General features: G+C 43.4%; 1 protein-coding gene across 1 annotated transcript in view; it reads left to right on the plus strand.

Moving 5' to 3' along the window:
- The window catches only part of RGS6 (regulator of G protein signaling 6), a 228,893-nt gene that overhangs the window by 186,112 nt on the left and 16,171 nt on the right, over positions 1-26,610 (plus strand). Inside the window, exons 10-14 of the mRNA XM_054400221.1 lie at positions 643-745; positions 1,661-1,718; positions 7,020-7,130; positions 10,317-10,442; positions 19,897-20,083. Coding sequence (XP_054256196.1) covers positions 643-745; positions 1,661-1,718; positions 7,020-7,130; positions 10,317-10,442; positions 19,897-20,083 — 585 coding nt within the window. The remainder of the gene's footprint in view (positions 1-642; positions 746-1,660; positions 1,719-7,019; positions 7,131-10,316; positions 10,443-19,896; positions 20,084-26,610) is intronic.

Genomic DNA, 26,610 nt, shown 5'->3' on the forward strand with positions numbered 1-26,610 from the left:
CTTGTTACCTGTTTTGGAGGGGACACCAGACTCCTGCTCTTCCATTGGTAGCTACATTGCAGCAGAGCTGTTCACATGCCTCGTAGGAATTCTAAATGAAAAGCAAAAATGAAAGGGTAACCAATACTACTTTTGGTGCAGATTTCTGCCTGAAAATGAATGAGAACCAGTCAATCTGTATGTTTTTGTTGAGAGGTTCACATGAACTTGACTGACTGATGCCTTGTTAAGCAGTCTGTTCAATGGGTAGTTTTACAACAAGAAATTAAACCACGTGAAAGAAAGTGGCATAGTGTTCAGTTCCAGTTTTTTCTTTCTCCTTTTGGTTCACTGCAATGGCCACTCCCAGCATTCATCCTGCAAGTGTTGACATATACAGCCCTCAGAGCTCCTAAAAATTATCAGCTGCATTTTAACATTTAAAATAAACTCTTTTACTAACTGTGCCTGCAGACCTTCCAAGTGCAAGCATCTGCAAGTACAATCTGATCTGTAAATTTGGCTCCAGGCTGAATGATTATTGACCTGTGTGGTTACAAACAGTAGGAAACTGCTTGCTTGTTACCTTTCTACTTTGCATATTGCACTTCTGACTGCGTAACAGGGGAAAATGCTGTAATCTGTTGTGCTTGTTCCTCACAGTCAGTCTATGGGGTTGCAGAGGAGTCTCAGTCCCAAAGCCCTGTGCACATGCCCTCCCAGCCCCTACGCAAAACTACAAAAGAGGATTTCCGCAAACAAGTAAGTAGACAGCTTTATGGCAACTCTTCTCAGCAGTGCAGTTGTATGATGATATGTATTATGGACAAGAGCGACCTCTTAATCTGCTACTATTCTGTCTGTGGACCAGTAGACAGATACAGTTCTAGTTCACTGAGGATGTGTCTCAAGTGGGCATTGACAAAGGCTAGGGAAGAAGCCAGCAGGCTGGGGCACAGCCTGGGCACAGGTAGTGAAGAAAGACATTGTCAGGTACATGGCTGTTAAAACTGTATAGTCAGAGCTTTTAGGGAACTGGGAAAAAGTTATTTGCACAATGACTCCAAGGAGTGGCCAGGCAACTCGCACATCCTTGCTCTGACACACGGAGCTCTCCATTGAAATTACTTTCTGCAACAAGCAACACTCACTGAAGTACAGACAGGAATCACTAGGTCAGCATTTTAGTAAAGGCAGCTTTAAACATGTTTTAGGTCGTTTTCCAAACTAAATCTAAACACTAAATTCCTTGAGATTTTTCCATCATAGGCAACATAGGCTGCAGAAGAATACTGTGAAGAGCTACTTCATAGCAGAGGGCATAGGTGCTGTAAAATTGGAACTGCTCTTGTGATGCCAGTCAGTTAGAGAAACAGGAATGTTGTGTGAAAAGGGGATCATATTGCACCCTAAGCAGTCTAGGAATCTTGGCTCTGAATATGTGCCTTTCCTACTTTTAATTATGTTTTCTGAAGCTTCCCCTGGGACTTTGACATAGGAAATGGAGACTCCTGTTTGAAGCAGTTAATAACCTTCTAATACCTAGGGAGGGGTCCCATTTCCCTCTGAGTTACTTTGAAGCTGTTTGGAAAGAGAAATCAATAGCTGGTTGGGATATGATCAATGCTTGCTGTAGAGCCTGTAGATTGTTAATGTCCTTGTCATCTCTCTCCTCAGATAGCTTTTCTGAACATGCAGATTGAGAGGCATTGTTTAAAGATGTCCAAAGTAGCAGAAAGGTGAGTGTGTGTCCCCGTTTGCCTGGTTCCCCGTTTTTTTGTTAGTTCCAGAAAGGGAGAGTAGGCAGGAGCAACACAAAGGCTGGTCCCCTTTCTGTCCCCAGTTCTTCCTGCTTCTTGACTCGCCATGTTGCCTGTCTGCTGACCACTGACGTTTCTGCACTCATTCTTCTGCCACCGAGGAAAAAAAAAAAGATGATGAAAATGAGGTTGCTCTTGTACTGTAAAAGCAGACAAAATACTACTTGCAAAACCAAGAGCCCCTGAAGTACTTTTGGCTCCCACCCCTTCACAACCTCCAGAACTTATTTACAGAAAAGTTATTTCATTCAATATGAAAACATCTTTATTATTATTATTACTATTGTTACTATTATTATTTTGTGGATTAACTTTCAGTGCTCATCTTTTTTCTTTTTTTTTTTATTCTGGCACAGCTCTGGGGAAGAAGTTGTGTTTATTTCTTGTTGCATGTGATGGTCATGTCCAGTTCATACTGAGGTTGTAGAGCCCGTTTTTGCTCCCGCTTGTACATATAAAACTGTATGGGAAGTGCTGGAGTTATACCTTGACTACTCAAGGCCATTTCTCATAAAGGCAAATCAAGGCACAATTTGACTTATTTAGTTCTCGTAGAAAAGTATGAACAGAAAAAGAAGCAGCTCAAATTTAATTAAGAATGGTAGCTCCTTGAATACATGAAAGGAGGGGAATGTTTGCAGGGGAATCACCAAGACAAATGTAGGGATTGGGATGCTATTTGGCAACATAGTTTTTAGAGCAAAATGGTGTTGAACATGAGGGACATGATAAGGGCTACTGGCTTGTAAAGAACAATAGAGGAAATTTTATTTAGACTAATAAAAACCAGATTACCCTGAGAAATGTCCTTCACAGTGCCTGCACCTGTAATTACCATGTGTATGCCAAGTTTAATGGCAAGAGCCCCAAAGTTTCTGTTGGTTCATGAAGTTTAACAATTAAAATGAAAATTTGTCCAATTAAATAGAAAATATTCAGAGGCTTCCTGAAATCCTGCATACATGATATGGTAGGTTTGAAATTGTCATATTCAATTTGTTTTGGGCCTCCTGGTTCTTTTTTTTTTATTAAAATCATGAAAGCATTTTAGTTGGAAAAGACGTTTAAGATCATCAAATCCAACCATTAACACAGAACTACCAAGTCACCACTAAACCTTACCCCTCAGCACCACATCTACATGTCTTTAAAATACCTCCAGGGATGGTGATTCCACCACTTCCCTGGGTAGCCTGCTCCATTGTTTGCCAACCCTTTCAATGAAGAAATTTTTCCTAATGCCCAACCTAAACCTTCCCTAGTGCAACTTGAGGATATTTCCTCTTATCCTATTGCTCATTACCTGGGAGAAGAGACTGACTTTCACCTCCTTTCACGTAGTTGTAGAAAGCAACAAAGGTTTCCTCCCCTCAGCCTCCTTTTTTCCAAGCTAAACTTTCCTCATTCCCTCAGCTGCTCCTCGCAGCACTTGTTCTCTAGGCCCTTCACCAGCTTTGGTGCCCTTCTTTGAACACTCTTCAGGACTTCAATGTCACTCTTGTAGAGAGAATCCCCAAACTGAACATAGCATCCAAAGCATGGCCTCACCAGTGCACATTTGTGCTTTACCAAAAAATGTCATTTTACACCGAATTTATTTACCATAGCCTTAACATACTGAGGCGTATAGTAAGAGTTTCCAGGCTGGTAATTTACAAGCAAGCAGATCTGTTTTGCTTGAATTTTTTCTAGGTAGGTATTTATTCTCTGAGATGGGCTCAGTAAAACTCATTCACTCGTTAATACTGAATCCTGTCCACATAGCACACCTGTTGTTCAAGTTTGTGGGGAGCTATTGACCTTATAAATGCAACATTGTCAATCCCCAAAATCCCAGCTGGTTTTCATTAAAACCAGACAGAAAATTTTCCGGTTTTGAAAAGGCTTTGACTTTTTTTTTTTTTTTAAATTGATCCCAGATTGGATAAGAAAACGAGGTTATCAAAGTCTGTGCAAATTGATAATCAGGAGAAAAGTCAGTAAAATGAGAGCAATCAAAAAGTTCTTTTATCCTGTTTTGAAAGTTTAATTTTGAAATGCTAAAGAATTAAAATAAGGGTTCTGATACTTGTAAGGAAGTGTTCAGTGGTGACTTTGAATGGCAGTGTAAGTGGTGGGTCCCAGGGTTTAGGGTGGATAGTGGTGGGAAGCACAGCCTGGATGTTGGAGGGTCATGGAGCAGACAGGAGGGAAGCAGAGGGGCTGATGAGTCCAGTGGCTTGGCAGGGATGGAGATAGAAGAGGGGGAATGAATGTGGATGACCTGAGTTGAACGATTGCCTGAAATAAAAGTCTGTATGGCCTGAAAGCCTGATGTAAAATGCTGAATACAAACACCAGGAACAAATCTGCTGTGTAAGGAGCTGCTGTTATTAGCAAGTCACTTTTCAGGCTGAGTTCTGCTTTCAGGACTAGCTAAGTAACAGTATGGCAGATCAGGGTGTTAGAGATGACTTCCTGGCACACTCTGTTTGAAAGCTGAGCCTGACAGCAGCACCACCTGCCATTTTTTTCAGTACGGCACAAAGGCACTTTCAGGCAGGACAAGAGAAGTAACAAAGAGCAAATAAGGCAGGGAATGGTGTCTAATCTGAAACAGGAATAAGACAGAAATTATTTCAATAGCTATAGACCAATTGCATACATTTTCTGTGAATGTATGCTATTCTGAGGGACAGCCCTTGTCCAGTAGAAGAGGAATGGAAAGGATCTCAAAAGGTTGTCTCCAACTCCCATGAAATAAATACCCACTGCTGAAGATTGTCTTCCCCCTACTCCCTATTTACATTACAAGGACATCCCTCAGATGCTTCAGGCACCTGGAGACAGTTTTCTTCTCCTTTCTTCACGCTGTCAAGTTTAGGATTTGGCAATGAGATTTGAGAAGTTGAGCAAAACTATCAGTATCTTCTACCTACTGTTTTCCCTGCAGTGTTAGCACAATCCCATGCTACACATGACATCACAGAAATGTCTGGGGAAAACCAGAACATCTTCCTGGCAGAAGCAATCTCAGCTCCCTAGATGAAAATCTGTACTATCCTTGCAGCTCCTCAAAGTTACTGTGAAAGCTTTACAGGGCCCTCTGATTGCACGACAGTTGGGTTCTCAAAGCAAGCTCTGAACCCTTCAGTGAACTCTTCTACCACCTCTTCTACTTGAAATACAGTGAGAGACCAAATGTTCAGGCTTGCATTTTGACAAAATGCCTTCCCTTAGGAGTCCCTTCCATACCCTCTTTTAGACAATAAGGCAATGATTCCGTTGCTGTCATTATACCAAACCAGCAAAGATGCTTTGCAATTCCTCCTTGGTTCATCTAATTTCATTTTTTCACCTTTTCTTTTTATTAGTACTTGTAGTAGCACCTCTGATGCTGCCTTATTATTTTATCAGGAGCAATTCAAGTTTCACAGGAGATATCTCCTGATTGATCCTTTTTGTTGTTTTGTTGTGGTTTTGTTGTTTTTTTTTTTACCAACCCTCCCTCTCATTGATGTCTCAGGGATTGCTGCTGCTCTCTGAAATTGGACGCTGCTCCCTCCTCCAACCCTTGACCCACAGCAGTCATGAAATGTAATTAATGAAATGAGATGAGACAGCCCTGAGTGCCCTGAAGGGTAGTGGGAACCTGCTGTGGTTACAAAAGTGTATGATTTTAATGCCTCATGATAAGAGCTAGGACAAACAAAAAGAAATAATTACTGTAGAGCAGGTCAGGGAAACTTTCTGGCTTTTGTGACCCTTTGTTTCACAGGGTATTTTCATCCTTCTGCCTTTTTGAGATGTGGAAGACCAGAGGTAAAGTTTCTTAAGGACAATCACAGTGCAAGCAGATTAGTTGTTCAGTATGATGAGACTCAATTAACTTAGTTAATTACTTGGCAAACCTAGGAAAAAAAAAATAAAAGTGCCTTAGAGTATTTCCAATATAGACTAGCACAAATTTCTTTTGATTTGCTTCATATATGCTGCCTTTCTTTTGCAAAAACATGCCCCTAGCCCCAACCCCAGTGGAATTCCTGAATCACTTATGCAAGCAGACCTTCTTCTTTTCCCAGGATGCTCTCTGATGCTCATCCCAGTTAGGATTAGAGGCTGTGTGTCTTATCTCACTTCAGAAAGGATATTGAGGTGCTGGAGTGGGTCCAGAGGAGAGCGACGAGTGTGGTGAGGGGACTAGAGAGAAAGTCTTATGAGGAAAGGCTGAGGGATCTGAGGGTGTTCAGCCTGGGGAAGAAGAGACTTAAAGGGGACCTTATCACTCTTTACAACCACCAAAAAGGAAGTTGCACTTAGGTGGAGGTCAGGCTCTTCTCCCAGGCAACTAGTGACAGGACAAGAAGGCATGGTGTGAAGCTGCACCGGGGAGGTTTAGGATGGATATTAGGAAGCACTTCCTCACAGAAGGGGTGTTAGGCACTGGAATGGACTGCCCAGGGAGGTGGTGGAGTCGCCATCACTGGAGCTCTTTAAGAAAAGATTGGATGTGGCACTTGGTGGCATGGTTTAGCTGATGTCGTGGTGTTGGGTCATAGGCTGGACTTGAAGATCTCAGAGGTTTTTTCCATCCTCAATAATTCTTAATTCTGTGATCTGGCTTGTCATGAAGCAAGCCAGTATAGAGGCCAGGTGTTTTTCCAGCCTGCAATTTGCTACATTCTAAGTTAATTTTTGTAAACTACTGTTGAAGTATTTCACAGTAGTGCTATTGGACCAAATGGTATAGCAGCATCATAAAGAAGCAATCTATAGCCTGAAGCTAGAGATACTCAGAACTGTGATCTTCCAAAGGCATAAGTATGTTCATAACTTCATAACTACAGCACACGACACTATATAGACAAGTTACTCCAAATGCATGAAGGTAAGTGGGTGCAGTGAAGAGGAGCACATGTGCTCCATAGCCATCCTGTGGCTCACTAGGGGAAGTCCTACCACAGCAATGCAGTTCTTCCCTCATCAGGGTTTATGTGGGCATCTCAACAGAGATGATGAGCTTGAGACCTGCTGGGTGTTAGCAGAGAAATCTTTATGTGCACCATCCCTGGGAAAAGGGACTCTTGGTGTTGCTGAGAAGCTGACTAATCCCTACACACACACATACCCCCCCCCCCCAAAAAAAAAAAGTGCTCAAAATAAAAAAGAAAAGCTGTACCTCCCTGACATATAACTGAGCATTCAGGCCCTTTTTTTTTTTTTTCTTTTTTTATATGTCAGTTTAATAGCCTACGCAGAGCAGTATGTGGAATACGACCCCTTTATAACTCCTGCTGAGCCTTCCAATCCCTGGATAAGTGATGACACAGCATTGTGGGACATTGAAATGAGGTAAGAATTGGTAGGTTTAAGTAATGTTACAGTTTTCTTACCATTTTGTTTGTATCATCTTCCCACTGTCCTGCTTGGATAGGAAGTTGGATGTCTGTAACTTTACAAGATCCAAGTATGTAGCTAAAGTTTAAATGAGCTTTTGTATTATCACTTCTTCTGTGAATTATTCAGCCCTTACTCTTTGATGTGTGGTACTCTGTAAGTCATGTAATGCATGTTTTCATCCCTGTCAAGGACATGTGCAGCCTCAGGTCTAAGAGTCCACAGGTATAGAATACTGTCAATAGAGACTTCCTCTTGTACATCTCCTTGGACCCTTGAGAGCCTCCTCTCTTGTCCTCCCTGAGCTGCACTGCTCCAACTCTGCTCCTGTCATGGGATCCTATGAAAAATGCTGCTGGCAGATTAGGATGAATTGGTCTTTCTAGCTGTACAGCAGTGGATTTGGCACAGGAGCCAGAGGAGTGTAACTCACATGTAACGTGTGGGACTCAGCAGGCCAGAATTGTAATAGAGTGGCAAACTGAGTTTGTGCCTCACTTGTTAGTGTCTCTGTGTTTAATAGATGAAAAGGAGGAGGAATGACTATAGGCCCTCCAGTGCCTTGTGCTTGAGAGAGTTTCTTCAAAAATACAAGCACAGCATTGCAGTTTAGACCATATTTTGCCCATGTGATGCTGGTGCAAGGGAGGCCTGACTAGAGTCTACATCTCTTGCCATCTCAGGCTATCCACAGCCCTCGTAGCTGGGCTAGAATTATCCTGTCTGCCAATATGCCTAGCCAGCTATTTTAGCAGATTTGAATGGAATCATCATGTCATGTATCACCTTCACTACGCTTCATCCTGTGGTCAACTACTGCAAGTGCTCAGAAGCTTTTCCTGCCGTTTAGCTGCTGCTCAGCACCAGACCTGAACTGGGAGTTCAGTTTAGTAAATTCTTTAAAAGAGAAGGCCAAATTTGATCCTCTCTGTTCCTGAATAATTATATAAAGTTTGAAATGCTACCAGCCTAAGAAAACCAACTCATAGTGACTCAGTGTTCCAGGAAAAGGGCAAGTGGTTTCCCTATTTAAACCCCATGTGTCCCAGGATGCAAAAGATGCTTTCACTTGCTTCTCTGGTGTTCACAGAAAACTGTTTCTTCCCTAATCTCTGCTTTTCTTCACATAATTTAATATTTTGTCCTTTTTAGTCAGTTTCTCTTGTTTTTCCATCCTTCCTAGCAGGGCTAGAACCAGATAGAGCCCCTGCAAAATACTTCTCTGGAGGGCCTCTCACCCACAAGGTAATTGAGGCATCCATTGTTTCTGTATCTGTTGAGGTAGTTGCAAATGCTAGAGGGGAATTCTGTGTCCCTGAAGAATAAAATTAACCTGATGTCCTGACCTTTATAGGAATTTAAAATAAATGCTTGGCTTCTGCTATGATTTCAGAGTTAAGGAAGAAGATGAAAAAAAGAAAGTTTTGTTGTTGGGAGACGGAAGAACAAACAGCTCTGTGTTTCTGTTTTGTGCTCTATCGTAAGAGAACTCACTGCATCTGCATCTAGTTGCAACTTGCATGAATAATTAAGTGATCCCCGAGAGCTGCAGTAGCACTTCTGTTGCCTGCAAAGCTGTTTCTTCAGTTAGGAGAGCAGAGCCCTTGCTCAGGAAAACAAAGAGCCTCTCACTTCTGCTGGTAAGGCCAGCTGCTGAGTATGGACAGCCCTGTGCCACTACAGTTCATCCTTCATGGCATTTAGGACTCAGGAAGCACCACAGAAAGCCTTTGCTTTTATACAGTACTTTGACCTTATTGTTTGTACTAGAACATTGTGCAGTAACATCAAGAGCAGGTACAGCCCTCTGGATCCAGCAGGAAATATCCTGAGCTCAGCCCATGCATGGCTCTGCACAAATGTGGCTTTCATGTCCCCATGTCCAGCCTGAGTCACTGAACAGGTAGGCTGGCACCTTCACCCTTGTCCACAGCACTGCTGGCTCCTGGGTGAGTGCAGGAGGAGCCATCCTGAGCGCTCTGCACTTTGACTGAGGACATGCCCATCAATTTTGCTTAGCCTTTACACCAAGAAGGAATCAAAGTGGGCATTTTATTTACCCCTTTGGCTTATTTGTCTTCAGCACAGATCGCCACTGTCCCCTAAGGCTCCAGGATTAGGAATCACTGTGGACATGCCAAGACGTGCAGTTTAGTAGCTATGTACTGTTAACAATGGCTCTGCTGTCACAAATGTGAGCAGCTGAGCTGTATTTTAATGGTTGTCTCATAGTATGACGCCATCACACCAGAAGCTTTCAAACACTTTGTGAGCCCAGATTACGCTCTGATGCAGACTGTCTCGTAGTATCCTCGTTGTGATTCCCAGGCACTGCCTCCCCCCATAGGCATCTCTGCAACATGTCTAGCAATTCAAACAACACCTTATATAAGTGGGGTTGTATTAAGAAATAATTTAGGAGAAAGATTGTTAGTGATTTTGAGTGCCTCTGCATCTCAGTGTCCCAGCTGAGACACAAAATAAGAGTCTGATTATCATAGAGGGGAGGAGGGAGATGCTTTTCAGGTGTTCCCAAGACTTAGGCATCCAAAAATCAGAGACATTGAAAAATAAAAGACCACAGACTAGTAATCATTTTTAGAAATCTTGTCTGCACTGCTTCTCAGTGCAAGTGCTTTTTTAATGCAAATGTGTAACTGAAAACCTGAAGCCAGTTCCAAGTGACCAGCCAGCACTGTGTGGGACACAAGGAGATACTCTGGAGCTCACCAGTGGCCCAGGGAACACTGCTGGGAAATTTCTGCCTTGACTTGCAAGAGAACCCAAGGTACATTTTAGGAGATACATAAAAAGTGCACAATGAATAAACATTCAAGTGTCATTTGTTGTTCTTTACATGGAACCTACCAGAAGCTACTCTGAAAATCATATCATTCACTCTCTCTCTCATTTTGCTGTATACATAGCACCCACATAGTAAAGATGCTTTAATCATGGTCTTTATTGCTTCTTTTTGTATGTTATTTGCTAACTTCTATTTCTGTAAAATCTTGTCAAAAAACACCATCTCCTGGTCTGATAATCCTCCTCCCTTTGCTGCTTAGCAGAAACAGCAGCAGCTGCTTGGACAGCAGGCAGAAATGCACATTCCATCTGTTTTTTTCCCTTCTTTCCAAACAGCAAAGAACCTAGTCAGCAGCGTGTGAAAAGATGGGGTTTCTCCATGGACGAGGTGCTGAAGGACCCAGTAGGACGAGATCAGTTCCTTCGTTTCCTGGAATCAGAATTCAGCTCAGAAAACCTCAGGTGAAACTTTTTTTTACTTGAACTGAATGAATGGGACAAATCTTACTCTCTTGCATAGGTGTAAAGCAATAATTGGTCAGTCTTGAACTGCTATAGGCACCCATTGGAATAAAGTTGAGAATGGCAGGACTTGGCCCATAGCACTGCTCTCCATACCTATATTGGAATTGCATAAGTAGTCTCAGGAACAGCATTTAGCAGAGCCTCTGTTGTCCAGTATCCCATGCAAACCTGTGTGTGATGAGGCACAGAACATAGTTATTGAGCCTCCTAACAATATTTGTGTGTTTGTGGCAGGGGTCATGTGAGAGGAACATAGTATGGCTCATAACTGTCGCAGTACTGATGCTCACCAAATCAGTTTTGCAACAGCTACTTTTAATTCTGCCACCTCCTAAGTATTCAAGGGCTTGATTCTCATCCTAGGAGCACTTTCTCTGTGTGGGTGTTCTGAGTACTTGGCTTCTTATGTTCTGAAGAGGACAAAACTTCTATTATGAAACATTATGTAGACACTCATGTGATCATCCTGCATTGGCCTGAGCATTTATAAATCTGTTGTGCTCAACTGTACTTTAACTACAGCAGGAACAGGTAGCAATAGTAAGTTGCCTTTCCTAGAAGATCCAGCTCCTCTGGCTTTGTCCATAGCACTGTTCTAAACCCAGTCTCTGACCTTAGCACATAGCTTCAGGAGCCAGTCCCATTGTAGAGCTGATGAAAAGATGTTGGAAGTGCCAACAGCATGCTTTGATCTGGGCTAGCAATTCATCAAAGACTTCGTCTGTCTCTTCAGCCCTTCCAGCTGCTGCACAACTGAATGCTAAACTTAGTGCCCTAGGATTTGTCACCCCTGCATACCCCAGAACTCATATATTGAGCTATTTTTTCTTACTGATAGCAGAAATCATCTCACACTGACACATCTAGAGAGGTCTAGCTAGATATCCCCCAAAGACACTAAGCTAAACCTGCAAGAATCCTGCTTGTCCTAGCATTGATCAAGGTATAACCACAAGGTTTTATCATCCTTGTCTTGAATCTTACCTCTGATTCCAACCCTAACCTTGAAGTTCACTTTAGGGAAAGCAGCTCTTCAGCCTTGGAGAGGGTGAGGTCCATGGAAAAGCAAGTGTATTGTTGTATCCTGCAGATACAACCAAACTTCAGCAAGTCCCATGACAGCAGAAACAAATGCAACTACAGTGAACCCAGGATTTTCAAGGATTGTGCTTGAAATAGGACTGGAGTGAGCATTCAGGTTAGTGTTCAGGATTGCAGACATTTTAGTGCTAGCTTCATTGCTCGATTCTGCAAAGTTCAAAGAAAATGGGAGAGGGCTCATGCCAGCTGGAGAAGCACCCTGGTGGTTAGAGGTAGATACTCAGTGGCTGAGGTTGTGGGTGAGACTCTTGCCTGCACGTGACAAACAGCCAAATTTCCTGCTGCACTCATCCATTTGTGCAGAAGCAGGATGATTTGTTTTCATCAGGGTGAATGACTTGTGGATGGGAGCAGGGCAAGGTGTGACCCCTGGCCTCTGCTGAAGGCAACAGTTTGAGTCGGTGTCTGGGTGCCAGTCTTTTCTCTTGTACTCCAGCTTCTAGGACCCTCGACCTTGCTCCTTTCCCTGATTAGTCCTGGAGAAACAAGAGGATCTAGCAGTAATTTGCCTGCCGTAGATAATGGCAGTATCTAGTAAAAGGTACATTTTTACAGTCTAAATTACACTGCAGAGGCTACATTGTGATGCTGCCTCAGAACATGGATGTGTGTGGGGGCCAGTTCACGTGCTTTCTTTGGGGCAGTCCCAGTGATTGTTGGCAAAGATGACCACATGGTTCACAGTTTCACTGGAAGATCCAAGCATGCAGTCACTCAGGTTTTGGGTTTTGCAGGTTTGATGTTATTCTTAATTTACACCAGCTAAGAACTCGATCGCACAGCATTTAAGTTTGTGTTTCGTTTAATATTTTTCACTTAGAAAATCAAATATGTTAATACATTTTATCATGGGAATGGTGAAACACTGGAACAGGTTGCCCAGAGAGGTAGTTGAAGCCCCATCCCTGGAGATATTCAAGATGAGGTTTGACAAGGCTCTGAACAACTTGATCTAGTGGAGCATGTCCCTGCTCACTGCAAGGGGGTTGGACTAGATGACCTTTGGAAGTCCCTTCCAACCCAAACCATTCTATGATTCTATGAATAAAGGCTGTGAACAATTGACGATTCAATGCAGCCTGCAAGCTAGCCTTCGAGATCTGAAAAGGAAATTCCTCAGACAGTGACTTTAAACAACATTGGATCTGACCATCATATTTATCAGATTTTTCTGTCTCACCAGAAATAAAACAAGCATGCCAGCAGCAAAACAGTGAAAAATCAATGCACTTTTGTGTTTGTTATACTTGAAAACCTGAAAGCTAACTTGTAAGATAAACAAGGGAGTGTCACTAAATCACATAAATGAGCTTGAAATTTTATTGCTGAATAGGTACTGAGCTTGTGTCTGCTTACTGCACTCACTACAGCAGTGCTCACTTGCAATTAAACTGTAGTGGTGAAGTGCAAAATTAATATACAGTATTGAGATGCTCTTCAAATGGGTTTGCTGAGATGTACCTAATGAAATCCAACAGGTTTTATGGCTAGCGGGTGTGCCCCACGTTCTTCCCACTCAAACTAATGGAGACGGTTTCCTTAGGAGAAGTTAGACATGTATCCTCCTTGGTCATTCAGAGCTGCTCCTCCTGTGTGCTCTCCCTGGTTTTGAGATGGCTTGTGGCTAAAGGAGGCTGCAAGCCAGTGGGCTGGGATAGAGAAATTAAATCCCCCATCCTTTTTGGAAGACACCAGTATGATTATGAGTTAATATAGGACTATTGCTATAATTTTTATGGTATCATTATGATGGTATTGACTTCTGTGGTATCATTATTATCTGGTGTTTGATCAGTATTGGCAAGCCTGCCTAAAGCTCTAAATTACAACAGGATGTAAATGCAGAAATATTAATGAAGAAAACAGGAATAGGATGGACTGCTGGCGGTGCTAGAGAGCAGAATGTGGCTCTCAAAAGTTCAGGTGTGGCAGAGACATTAGGAGTGTGTGGCAGAAGGGAGAACAGCTACTGAATGCTTTAAACATGCAAACAAAAGTTAAGCTATACCCAGAAGCAAAGTTGAGACCTGTCTCACCTAAGTTGGCAGCCTAAAAGCACATGCTTTCTTTGGGATCATCCAGGCTCCCTTTAGAGTGAGAAGAGAGGCTAAAGAGGAGTTGGTGAATCACCCAGAAAGGCTTTCTTTCAGTTTTAAGTGGAAACAGAACTAAAAGCACATAAATTACACTGCAAAGTACCCATCTCTCTCTCTCTCTCTCTCTACTATCTATAAACCTGGAGAGACTGATTCAAATGACAGTATCTGCTTGGTAGACATTTACAGTTAAGTGAGATACATCCCACCCAAATCCTGGGAAGCTCTAAGGAGTTTTCTGAGGGCACAGCATCTAGCACCTGGCTAGCAAAAAAACCCAAACCAAAACCCCACCACTAACAACAACAAAACAAAACAGAACTCCATGGGTGTCTTTTAAGGACTCTTTGGCCAGAAACTATTGGGAGATACGGGAACTGTTGCATTAGGGATACCTTCTTTCTTGGGAATGTCAGTACAATCTTCGTTAACACTGAGAGGAGTCCTGTAGGCCACTGTGTTGTCCTCAAGGCAGATCTCAGAAAGTAAATGCTGGAAAACACAGGAATTTCTGGTAGTGCTAGAAAAGATATTTCATGAAGTGTGGTTCTGAGAAAGCCTTGAAATGAATGTAACTCAGTAATAGCAAAGGGACCAAATTCTGCTCTTATACCCAGCAGTGTAAGTCCCAAATCATGAGGTTGATTGTGGTGAGGTATTTCCATATCTTCCTAGCTGAGAAAAATTGGTCCCAGTGGGGGGCTTGAGTGAGGCAGTGCCAGAGATAGCAGCGGAGTAGGCTCAGTGACCTCCTGGGTCTCCTTCCAGCTGTATTTTTGTGTTCTAATAAACTTGCAGGATCATGTCCACCCGTCTCCTGGGCTTGGCTCAGACCTGTAACTTATTTATTTACTAGCTGTGCATTATTTATGTGAGACCAGGAAAGCAAGTCAGTTGGGTATTTTTCTCTGGTTTTATTTTAACTCTTTTTTTTCCCCTTTTATTTCTCCTGTCTGTTGCTATCTTTCATCTACAATTTGGTTGGACGCTGTTGATTTTTGAAGTACCCAAAATACAGCAGACAGAATGTCAAGTTTCAATTAAAACAAAAACCCAAACCAAACCAAAAAAAAAAAAAAAAAAAAAAAAAAAACAAACAAAAAAAAAAACCAACAGAGAGTTGTTATACATTTTTTATGACCTGAAAAATCTCTTGAGACATCTCAAGACTGCTGAGATGTTCATCTAACTAGTGGATTGATTTGTTTTTTTCTTCCCCCCCAACTTCAAAGAGTGTCAGTTGGAAAGGGAAACAACTAAATGGGAATATGGGACATGGGGAATTTTACCCAAAGGGAAAGGAGGCTGCACACCTGTTTATAGACCTAAATGGAGAACACATGATGCTTTATAGGAATGAAGCTGGCAGTGCAGGAGTACAGGTGTTCTGTGTTACTGTGAGCATATGTTGAAAATTGAGTTAATCATGAAAGAATTTTACCTGCAGAAAGTGTTTATATCTTATATGACCTCTAATGGCTGAAATTTGTTGCCAGGTGTTTTGTATGATTTTGGGTAGGGGGTTTTGGGTTTGTTTTGCTTTTGTGGTATTGTGGGGGTTTTAAGGTTTTTGGTGTTTTTTTGTTTTCTTGTTTAGGTTTTTTGTTTTGCTTGTTTGTTTGGTTGGTTGGTTCTTTTTTTAATCTTTCATCAGGAAAGGAAAAGTTTGGGCATGGAGGGGAGTGTGTATATTAAGTAAAACCCATCCAAATCCCTTGTTTTCCAGACAAAAAGTATTTTCGCAGGAATTTGGACCAGAGGTCCCTTCCAATTTGATAGTATAAGACTGAATTTTCTAATTCAAAGCCCCCAAAAGGGCCGGCACAGTACTGAGCATTTAGCGGTCGTTCCTTGCTGTCGCCCCGTGTAAGGGACAGCCCCAGGGGTGCGTGTTTCAGTTGGGGGCGTCTGCCGGAGCCGGGGCTGATCCCCGCTGGGCCAGCAGGGGGCACCACAGCTCCGCGCCTGAGCTGGTGACGGGCTCCTCGCGCTGCTGCTGGGCGGGAGCTGTGCCGGCCGGGATGGGGTTAGCGGGGACCGGCAGAGTAGGGGGCCGTTTGCCCTGCCCGGCCAAACTGGCGTCTTGCCTACTCGCTGGCCAACGATCAGTTGTTGCCTGACTACAGAAAGGTGTTTCCTGCCCCACAAAACTAACCTGCAGCAGTAAGCACGACTTGCAACTCGGAGGTGGGCTGCGCAGCTTGGGAGAGGAGGGATGAAGGGCGGTGAGGTGGGGGCGCAGCTCATCCTCCTCACAGCCACGCTGTGGTATTCTTGGAAGTGCTGCGTTAGTGAAGGACCGTGCCCTGCAGCCTCGCTGCAGGCATCTATCCCCAGCATGCCCCGTGGAGGACAGGTTGCAGCCGCTCTCAGCCCCACCGAGCTCACTGTTCCGAGGGTCTGATCGTTAAGCAACACAAAGATGTAAATATTTTCCCTCTCGGAACAGCGTGGTGATTTATACCTATTGCTTTCGTTTATTTTCCTTCCCCACCGCGGTGCTAAAATGGTATTCCTTCTCTTGGAAGAGAGGAGGTGAGAACAAAACTGTGAGTGGTGAGAGATGTGAGAATAGGTGCACCAGATACTTCCCTGGAGCTGCAGAAGCAAGAAGGGGACTGTGCTTATGTTCCGAGCTCAGTCACTCCCTGATTCCACTCTCAAGTTGGGGTATCATGTTCCCCCAAGACGGAAAGAGCACTGTCCTTATGTTGGCAGCTGTTTCTCAGTCTCTGGAGTCATTCATATCTTACCTCTTGATCAGGTTTTAAAAAGAATTTTTGTTTCACAGCGTAGCTCAGAAGCAAGCCTCTGCCTTTCCCCAGCAGTCTTTCCACCGAGAGACATTTGCAAACAGCAGCCGCAGTGACCCAGGACCTCCGCAGTGCTCTGCGGGGAGGCAGAGCAGCCCCGCGGGGGCCCAGGAGCTCTCTGTGCCTTGAGGGGGCTAAGCAGGATAAAGCGCCATTCCGGGATATCTCCTGCAAGTGACAGCAGCTTAATTACAAGCTGGATGAGGCTGGAATGGTTTCTGCCTCTGACAACAGTTTAGAACACCATATTACCAGCCTTCTCCAGATCTTACATGCTGTTTTATAAAAGGCAGAGAATCTCTGATCAATGCTGCTGTTACCTCTGTGCAGACAGTCCCTGTGCCAGTCCTGCTCTGCATAATTATAGGGCACCTGTGGAGAGGACACAGGAGGACACCTCCCTTTCTCTGCCCTGTGCAAGAGGTGTTCACTGGAGATATTCCCCCCGACAGAGAAAGGGAGGAGGCAAAGCATGCAGCTGAAATTGTGGGACTGACTCAGGGAATGCATTTGCACTTTGTAATTGAGCACAAGTTCCAGTGCAGCCATTGTCTGCTCCTTTCCTAGGCAGAAATACCTGCTTCTCTCATGTAAATACTTTATAAACCATATAGGAAGCTTATGCAGTGGCTTCAGGATGATTTCTTGTGGCAGAGAATTTGCCTTGGACTAGAGGCTTCAGGGCTGGGTACCCCTCTTTGATGTTCCTCGATTTTTGGTTACCAGCTGTAGTGAATAGCTTTGAAATTTTTACCAAGACAAAACTCCCCTTTGCCTTGAAGAGGACATCCAGCCTTGGGCATGAATTCACAATCGCTTGCAGTGAAAAGAGCTTGTTCTTGTTAGTGTCAGGTTGGTCTGGTTGGTTGGTTTTCAGATTGAGCCAAATGGTTATTAAAATGGATGGTGCTCCTGTTCTGGCAAGCTGTCACTTCACAGTGCGCCCAGTTCTCTCATGAGCATGCTTTCCCAGCCCGCCTCCCCGGCTCCAGGGGCAGAAGATAAGCCAGCAGAAAATGTTTTTCTCTAGCCAAGTGCTTGTCTGAAGTGTCCCAGCTACTCTGGAATGATTAGCATCTTTTCTCTTTGTGCTTTTTCTGCGTTTGCACGTTCCCATCCCATCTGAAATGGAATGATAATATTTTTGAAGTAAAAGAAAGCCACATATGGCATCAGATTGTTGCACTGTGAGTGCCACCCTTTACTCTCTGCGTGCCTGCGATAAGTGAGAGTGTCACTTGTGGTTCAAGTACCAAGGCAGGACATCAGGCACACTGAATATCTTGAAGATGAAAAAAGGCCAACCCCACACACCACTCAGCCAACCCCAGATACTCTATTTTGGTTTACAAAACCAAACACAACTGTGTAAGAACCTCTGGTATGGGACTCCATCAGCACTGGTGTAATGAATGAGCTGCCCCAGTCCATTATACTGACAGCCTGCTAGGGAGCAGGGAAAATCATATGAAGGGATATGATCAAGTGGTTTGCATGAGTCAAGGCTGTAACATTAGTCCCTGTGCATACAGCTGTCCTGCAAATGCTGGAGCAGTGCTGCAAAGGGCAGGCAGTCTCTCTGTGGGTTACTGATAGGGTTGGGCAGGGTGTCTGCCCAGATGGGGATTCAGCACATTGACACAGCCCCCTGATATCTCTCACAGCACATTATTTGGGTGAGAGAAAGGGAGAGAAGGAACAGGTGACAGCACAAGGTGGGACTGGCTTAGCAGCAGTGGAGCAAGAGACCAAACGTATACCTGCAAACATGGCCTGCTTGTGTTGGGATCATGGGTGCAGGGAGCATCGTCACCCTGCATGCTTGCCTCACAGAGCAGGAACTGGACAGGCAAGGAGGATTTAGGCTGACCTTGCACACAGTGCAGGCAGGTGTCTTTTCCCCAGATTGGCTATTTCCCTCTGTTTCAAATAGGGGACCAAGCTAAACTGGTGAGGTGCCTCCTTTGATTTTGATAACCCCAGTGTTTCTGGCATGGTTAGATACAAGCTGCAGCTGGTGAGGAAGTGAGGGTCAAAAACAGCAGAGGGTTGGTGTCTTCTCTGCCTGCCCTCACTGCTAATGGGATTTTGATTTGAGAGAGACTGGGTCTTCTTTGCCATAGTGCAGCAGACTGACACCACTGAATCATTTGAGGTTGGAAATAATGCTTTCAGTTGAAGATTAACTGGTTTAATAGACTCCCATAATGGCAAGGAGGCAAGGCAAGACTTTCTTGTAGATACCCTGAACAAGCAGTGGCCCAGACAAACCTTTTCGCTACTGTACAGTCCATAGAGCAGAGGTGGGTGGGCAGTAGCAGTGCAGGGCAGGACAGTTAAGGCAGTTTTGGCTCTCCTAGTCATCCTTGGGCCATGAGCTCATTTGCCATAAGGTAGGAAAGAGCTGGTTATTGCAGGTGGCTGCAAAGGTCCCATCTATATCTATCTGCCCTGTAGCCCTTGGCACTTCTCCTTGCAGAGCACTATTGTATCTGTTCAGCTGAGTTGCAGGACCTGGGTACCCAGGGCAGAGGCCACAGGGCATGTCTTCTTGCTAGAAGTTAAAGTTGTCCAAAACAAAAGGCTACTAGGGGCTATGCATCTTCTAAATTAATCACTCAAAAGAGCATATTTCTGACAAGAACAAATAAAACCAGCACCACCAAGAAAATGCCCTTTTTTTTCCTAGGGTAAAAGATAACACATGTCACTCTTGCAAAGGTATTCTGTGGCCTTTGGTTTCACAGATCAAGATGTGGATTCTGCCCTTAGCCATTAAAGAGATTATCTCCTCAATGTTTATGAACTTGTTTTAGATAAGTGTGGTCCAGTCAAGAAAATATCCTTGTAGTTTTAGAGTATGGCCATGACAAGATTCATCTTTTTCCATGGCATCCATGATCAGTTTACAGGTCATAAACCCCCCAGATTTCTCTTAAATGCCATTGCTATAACTTCACCCTGGAAATGCTATGAATGTTAAGTTTATTCTCCACTTTGAGTCCTCTCTGGACAACTGATCCTGCAGGCAGGAATGACCAGCAGATTGTAGCAGGGCTGTGAGAGGCAGAGCCTGCTCCCTTTCTCCAGCTGCATGGCTCTGGAGGCTTCCTATTTGCATGGAAACATCACACTTCCACAGGAGAGGTTTGAATAAGAGTTATCACTTCTTGAAGTCGCTGTTCTGATCTTAGCTACAGTGTAAAGGTCTGGTGTAAAGTATACCACACTTCCCCCTGAAATCATGCTAAATGGGGAGTCTTCTGTGAATTTCAGCTAGATGCAGGTTAAGCAATATGTGTTTTGGGATTATCCACAAAGTCTTATCTAGGTATATCTCTTTTTCTCTTTTTTCCCCCTTTTAAATTTTGCCTAGTACAGGTTTTGGTTGGCTGTCCAAGATCTCAAGAAACAACCTCTACAGGATGTAACCACTAGAGTGGAAGAAATCTGGCAAGAGTTTCTAGCACCTGGGGCCCAAAGTGCTATCAACCTGGATTCCCACAGCTATGAGAAAACAAGCCAAAATGTCAAAGACCCAGGGAGATATACATATGAAGATGCACAGGTTTGGTTTTGATTTTATAGAACTGCTGCTAATAAAACTCTTCAGTTTTACTGTGATATCCCACTACCATGTTGCCACTGATCACTTGTAAGAAAAAGGAGATGCACAGTTGGAAGCGACTTTGAGGATATCTATTCAAGCCAAGTAAATGATATTTTCTTTGAATCTATCAGTTATAACAGTCTAATGCTCCTCTGGGAACAAATGTTCCAAAATTTATAAGTCTGCAAGGCGCAGTGAGCTGGAGCCATGTCTCAGAGAAAGCAGAGATGAAAGAGTGCTGTAAAGTTCAGTTTGTCTCTCTATACTCCCTGTCACCAAAGTCTGGCATATTTACAGAATGGCTGATATTATATCAAAGTCCTGGTTAATACACTTTTAAAAATTATTTATTTATAGCTAATTACACCCACCAAACCCCAAATGCAGCAACTCCCTCCAACACAGCTAGAAACTTGTCCACCAGACAATACCTTAGAGTAATGATAGGACAGTAGGCAATGCAGTGAGCTCAATCCTTTCCTCCTAAGGGCCTCAGTTTTATCAGGAAAATTTTGTAGATAAAGCGTACAGGAAAAAAAAAATGCCTTTAGGAAAACAGATAATTTGAGAAAAAACTGTTACAAGCAAGGATAAAGCTGCATAACCTTGTGAGAAAGTTAAAATGTCATTTTATAAAGGCTAAAAAAAAAAAGAGAGAGAAAAAAAGAAAGAAGGGATCATTTGGCAAATGTTACTAGGGATACAATTAAAAGATACCCTCCTTGTAATACTTTTAAAATCAAAATCATGTAGTAAAACCAACAGAAAATGGAAAGAGTAATTTTTCTTATATTTTCTTGATATTGGTGTTCAAAGGCAGTTCTTCAAAATACTCCACTAACAAAATATTTCCATCTCAGGGGAGATGTTGTGGACCTACAAGGCTAGGCAATGAATTTTTCAAACCAGCATTATTTTCCTGCATGCGATCTTGCTCTTCGGGGCCCCCATAGAAGGATGTACACGAAGTTTCAACTCAATCCCTTGTGAATATCAGGCAACTAAAATGTTCTTTGTACAGCTGGGAAACACAGGGGTATGAAGACATTCTGGCTAAGATTTTGGTTTGTTTTTTTTTTTGCTTTGCAGTTTTAGTGAACAAAAAATTTCTTCGGAATTTGCATCTCCTGAAGAAAATGATGATGACAAAATGCAGGTTAAAGCAGATAGGTGAACTGATTAAATTGATAAGTAGAAGTACTGAGAAAAAGAGAGATGTTTAGATATTGAGTATTTAATCAGAAGTCATGGAGGATTTTTGTCTTGTACTGATCAGTTTGTAATGTAATTGCCATTCAAAAGAGAGTTGATGAAATCAAGCTAGAGCTCTTGACTGCAGTTGTAGGTCTGTGGATTAATTTTATTTCAGAGGATTTTTATGCTGATGGATGTCTTCAACTCACCTGTTTTGGTTCACAGAAACAGAAGTATGAGTGAAAGGTAGACCTTCAGGCCCAGCTATGATCCTCTTGGAGATTAAGTCTGTGCCAGCAGAAGATAAAGCAATGTGGAAGGTGGACCCGGTTACCTTCTTGTGCAACAGACTTCTGGTAGTTCTCCAAAAGCCAGGCAAGCAGTTCCTAACTGCTTGACCAAATACCTAAGACTGACTGACAAAAGCAGTGGGAAACAGGACACTGCTGAGGAGTATAGTGCTCGAACAGTGTTGGCTGTTACTGGCTCATCCTTGAGAGGGAACAGTTTTCTTTGCACATTGCTTCACAGAAGCCAATGTAGCTCCCCTCAGTGTACTCTGCATCTCTCAGGTACCATCCTGGCATCTCCCTCAGGTCAATCTTGCTACCTTGGGGGCTCTACTGTCCATGAATCAGTGGCAGGGCATAGCCTAGCTGCCTTATCTCAGCACTCTGGCACCAGGAGCCCATGAAAGCTCCCACACATCCCATATTCCTAGAGGCACAACCAGTCAAAACACCCTACTGTGGGAGGGAAAATAGGAGTATTATCCTGTCCTGTGTATCTTTAGCACAAAGAGGAAAACAACTGTAATGTCCTTGTGAGTAAAGAGCAAGAAAAAAATTTAGTTTTCTGAACAGCACATTCTTTGAATGCCCACAGCTCTGAGACTCAAAGAGAAAAGAAAGTTGGCTGAACTAGAAAATGAATTGCTGCTGCTGCAGTGGAAAAGCAGGAGAAGGTGATATGGCACTCTAGCCCTTGTAGCTGACCTGGGAGACCTGCAAAGTTCCAATTTTGTATAAAAAGTGCTGGGAATGAATACATTGCTGTACATGGGAAGGGGAAGGTGTAGCAGCACACAGTGTTCTTCAGGCTACTGAATGCGTTATATACACAAGTTGAAAGCAAAGTGTCATCTGTTATCAGATGCTTAACAGTCTACATGAGTGTGCTTCTTAACACAGCCCTGGCTCCCAGCCCCAAAGAGCTCTCCCAGATGCTGCATGACCATCTGGTAAGACGACTGTCCTAGAAGGAAACATGGAGAAAAGGAGGCTCCTGATGAGCACGCCTCTCACTTAAGACCTCTTTGTCCCAAGGCTACTTATGCTCAGAAGGCAAATGGTTCTTCTGTTTAAGAAAAGTGACACTGAAAACCTCAGCTCCTAATCCAAACCTGAATGTAGTGTGCATTTGTTATTTCAGACAGACCTCTTTCTAAGATGAATTCCTGTATTACAGAAACAAGTGCTATGCCATTTCTTCATCTCAAGATATTTACCTTTCTGTGTGTCCCTGGCTGCTGGTGCATTCTGCAGACTTGCACTGGTCTGCTTGCAGAGGGCTCCCTTCTTTTCCTGTGTCTTCTGTGTGTGCCCTCACCCACCCTATGCCCCACTCATGGTATGCCAGCTTGTCTTGGCTCCCAGCAGTGTGCTGTGCCAGCTCAGCCTGTGCTTGCCTCCCCCAGCCATCCAGTTTGTTGTTGTCCCCCATCCTTGAGCAGCACAAGCACAGTCCCTGCTTATAGCTCTGTCCTGATCATCAGCTCTCCCAGCTATCTTGATCTGCAGCACCTTTTGTCATTTTAGCACTGGGCCCCACCAGAGGCAAGCCTACCAATTTAGCTGATTATTTTCTGTTCTTAAACAACTGTCCACTGAGTAAAATATTATGATTATCAAACCATTTTCACTGGGGAGTAAAGCAGCTTTTAATACAAGGGGCACCATCAGGAAAGGTCAGTTCAATTAAATAGTGAACTACTTAGCAGGATGTGAGCTCCCACAGGAGTTGTCAGCATCATTGAACAACCAATGTGGGGCCCCACAATATGAAGCAGGCACAGGCAGCTTTGGAAAGTAAATAGGTTCGGGTCCATCTGAATGGCCTCTTTTGGCTAATGAAGCTGCTGACAGATGAAGTAATTTGTCTTCAACATGGGAACCCAGAGTTGTGAATTTATGGCTTGTCTGTACAACTTGTTATTAGTTTTTAAGCATTTCCCCCTTTACCACCATCAGGCATCTCCTTGCCTGCCCTGTGTTCAGAAAGTCTTTAATCCCTTCTTCAGTCCCTTGGCACTGGGGACTGGTATCACAAGAATGCATGTGTCTCCTGATAATAATGTTTGCTTATAGAGACATTTGCTGGTATGCTTCAGAGCCAGGTATGCTAGATTAAGGTAAGGCACATGGTTGTCTTTGGAATTACTTTCCTCTTTGCTTTGTTTATTTTTCTTCTTTAATAAATAACATAGAGTTTTAGATTGGTATTCCTTTACCTGAACTAACCAGCTATTGTTTCTGTGAAGATGATTCAGGGAAATTCAGTTCTGATCTAGGCTCAGTTAGAGATTTTAGAGATTTTAACTGTACTGTGTAGATCCTTAGGTAATTCCAGAGGAGATTTAGAGCATAATACCAAACTCCAGACTGCTCAAACCAGAAATGTGCTTGTCCCAGATCTGAATCATGGAATGGTTTGGATTGGAAGAGACCTTTAATGGTCGTGTAGTCCAATTCCCCTGTAGTGAGCAGGGCCATCGTTAGCTAGATAAGGCTGCTTAGAGTCCCATCCAACCTGACATTGAATGTTTCCAGGAATGGGGCATTGTGGTGCATTGAAAATTTACAGCCTAAAACTACCACAGGCATCTACCACCAATCTGGGCAATACATGCAAGTGTTTCACCACCCTTGTAAAAAAATTCTTCCTTAAATCTATTCTGAGATTTTAGATTTGGGTGCAGTGCATGCTTTAAGCTGCCCCAGGTGTTGGTTCAGTTAGTTCTGGACTGTGCTAGAGATGCAAGCTTTTGCAGGATGCATCAGTGGTCAGACCTCAGTTTATGTTTTGTCCAATCCAACAAAACTTGATAGGATCCCATTTCATTCAACAACAAACTCCAAGTGTAAGCAAAGATCTCTTGGAAACAGAATGTCATTTTCTACCAAGAAAGGAAAATAAGAGATGACCTCTCTATCACTGACCTTTTCTTCTCAAGTGAGCAGAGGATGTGAAAGCAATCATATAAAGGAGTTGTGTGCCTGGTGCTTAGTCAGTGAGCACACGGAACTCCTTTTGTAGGTCTTAGGCAAAATCAGAGCTTGGAGGACAAACATGAAAATAGTCATTGTGTGTCTGTATCATCTTTCATGTAAGAACTTGAAAGAATGTTATTCCTGTTTTCTTAAAGTTTCACCCAGTCACTCCAGTTGCATGTATGCCTTTAAAGGACAATGAATAAGGATGGAGAGTCAAGGTAACTGCAAAGCAGAGACCTGGTGCTTGCACTGCGAGGAGTGAAACTGCTTCAGCAATGCATCCTGTGTACATGGACGATGCTCAGGCCTCCTGGAGACTTCTGACAGCGTGGACCTTCCTGTGGAAATCAGGACTGCAAAAGGCCTTGACTTTTATTCTTTTCTCCTCCTTTGCCTCTGATTCCATGGGACTGGAGGAGAAAAATCCTTCCTTACACTGCATCGTGGTTGCTTTGCCTGTATGCGGCTTATGGCGACTGGAGAAATGCCTTCAAGCAGAGCCTCTCTGTTGCTGTATATTTGTTATGCACACAAACAGAAATGCAAGCTCCTTCCTTTGTGGATTTCACAAAACAACTGACAACCAAACAGAATCTAAACTCAAGAGCCCCGCAAATACACCCAGAAGAGCAACTAGGTGTCTGGAGCAGAAATTAGGGAAGTGATGTTGGAGGTTTTTGTTGGCATTCCTGGTGCTGCACAAAGCAGGAAACAAAAGACTTGAAGGTAGTCAGAGGAGCAGATATTCACTGTTGCTACTTTCCTGGGATTTATTTCTGAAGTGCAGACACACAGGCCACATCAGAAAGTACCTCTTTATCCTTTGCCTTTCATTTTAATTTGTAGCTTAGTAGTCATGTTATACAAAAAACATCTAACAACCAGCCTTTGTTTTGCTGTTGCCTTTCTGTCTCTGAAGGCACCAGGGATCAAACTACTGTCTAAGCTAATGCCCCTCTGCTACACACAAGCAGAACAAAAGGGCTAGGAAAAAGTCCTTGCACACACAGTGATGGAAGACAGCAGATCTCTCCAGATGAAAAATCCTGGGAAGGGAGTGTTAAGAACAGTTAGCATGTTCAAATGGGTAGTAGTCTGCCTGTTATTCAGGGTATCGATCCTGCCAAGCTGGCTAGAACTGCACACATGAACCTCATGTGCCTGACATTTCCTAATGCCAAAAAATGCCTTTAAATGCATTGAATGTTCTAGTAGTGTACACTGTGCTTCTTGAATGCAAGAAACAACTGCATGTCAAATCTCCTCTTAGGGTGAAGGTCAGGAAGCTGCTGGCACTCTTCTGTTTCTCCTAAGCAGGGAGTAAAAGTGCTTGCAAGTGCATACAGTTCTACTCAAGAAGCCAGGACTCCAGGGAGTCCACTTTTTATGCATGATAGGTGGTTCTTCTGGATAACTCAGTTCCACACCTGCCAAAGCCATGTGCTGCAGGATTACTGCAGCCTTTAATTTTTCTAAAGGTTTGTTATCTCTTAAAGTGTTTACCCTTGTAATTAAAACAAATAAACAGAGCCAACAACTCCTAAACAGCCTTAGGGAGATGTATCAACAATACATTTCACATCTCCCCTTCTCAGCCTGCAGCAGTTATGACTGTTCTGTGCTGTCAGGATGAGGTTCATTGGCAAAAGATTGTAGGATTTTGATACACATTTGTAGAGGGGACTCCAATAGCTTGAATTCAATCATTTAAAGGCAGTCCAAGGTGATATAGCAGTAGATACCTTGCAGGCAAAATGTTGACGAGGCACAGAAGGCTGTTCCTGTGTCCGGCAGATTCTCTAGGTAGGTATTCTCTAGATAGGCAGGGCTGGTGGTCCCTATCTCAACACAGCCACTCTTACTTGGAAGCTGTATGCTGCTTGTTCCAGTGGGGCTGCATCCTGCTCTCTCACTGTATCCTATGGGACACAGACTGCCCCAGTGCAACAGAATTTCCTTTCTGCTCTGTGAAGGATTCTGCTTGTTCCATGGCACAACTCAGCTTTTTTGGCAGGATTT

Source organism: Indicator indicator, chromosome 4 (assembly GCF_027791375.1).
Source record: "Indicator indicator isolate 239-I01 chromosome 4, UM_Iind_1.1, whole genome shotgun sequence".
Classification (NCBI taxonomy): domain Eukaryota; kingdom Metazoa; phylum Chordata; class Aves; order Piciformes; family Indicatoridae; genus Indicator; species Indicator indicator.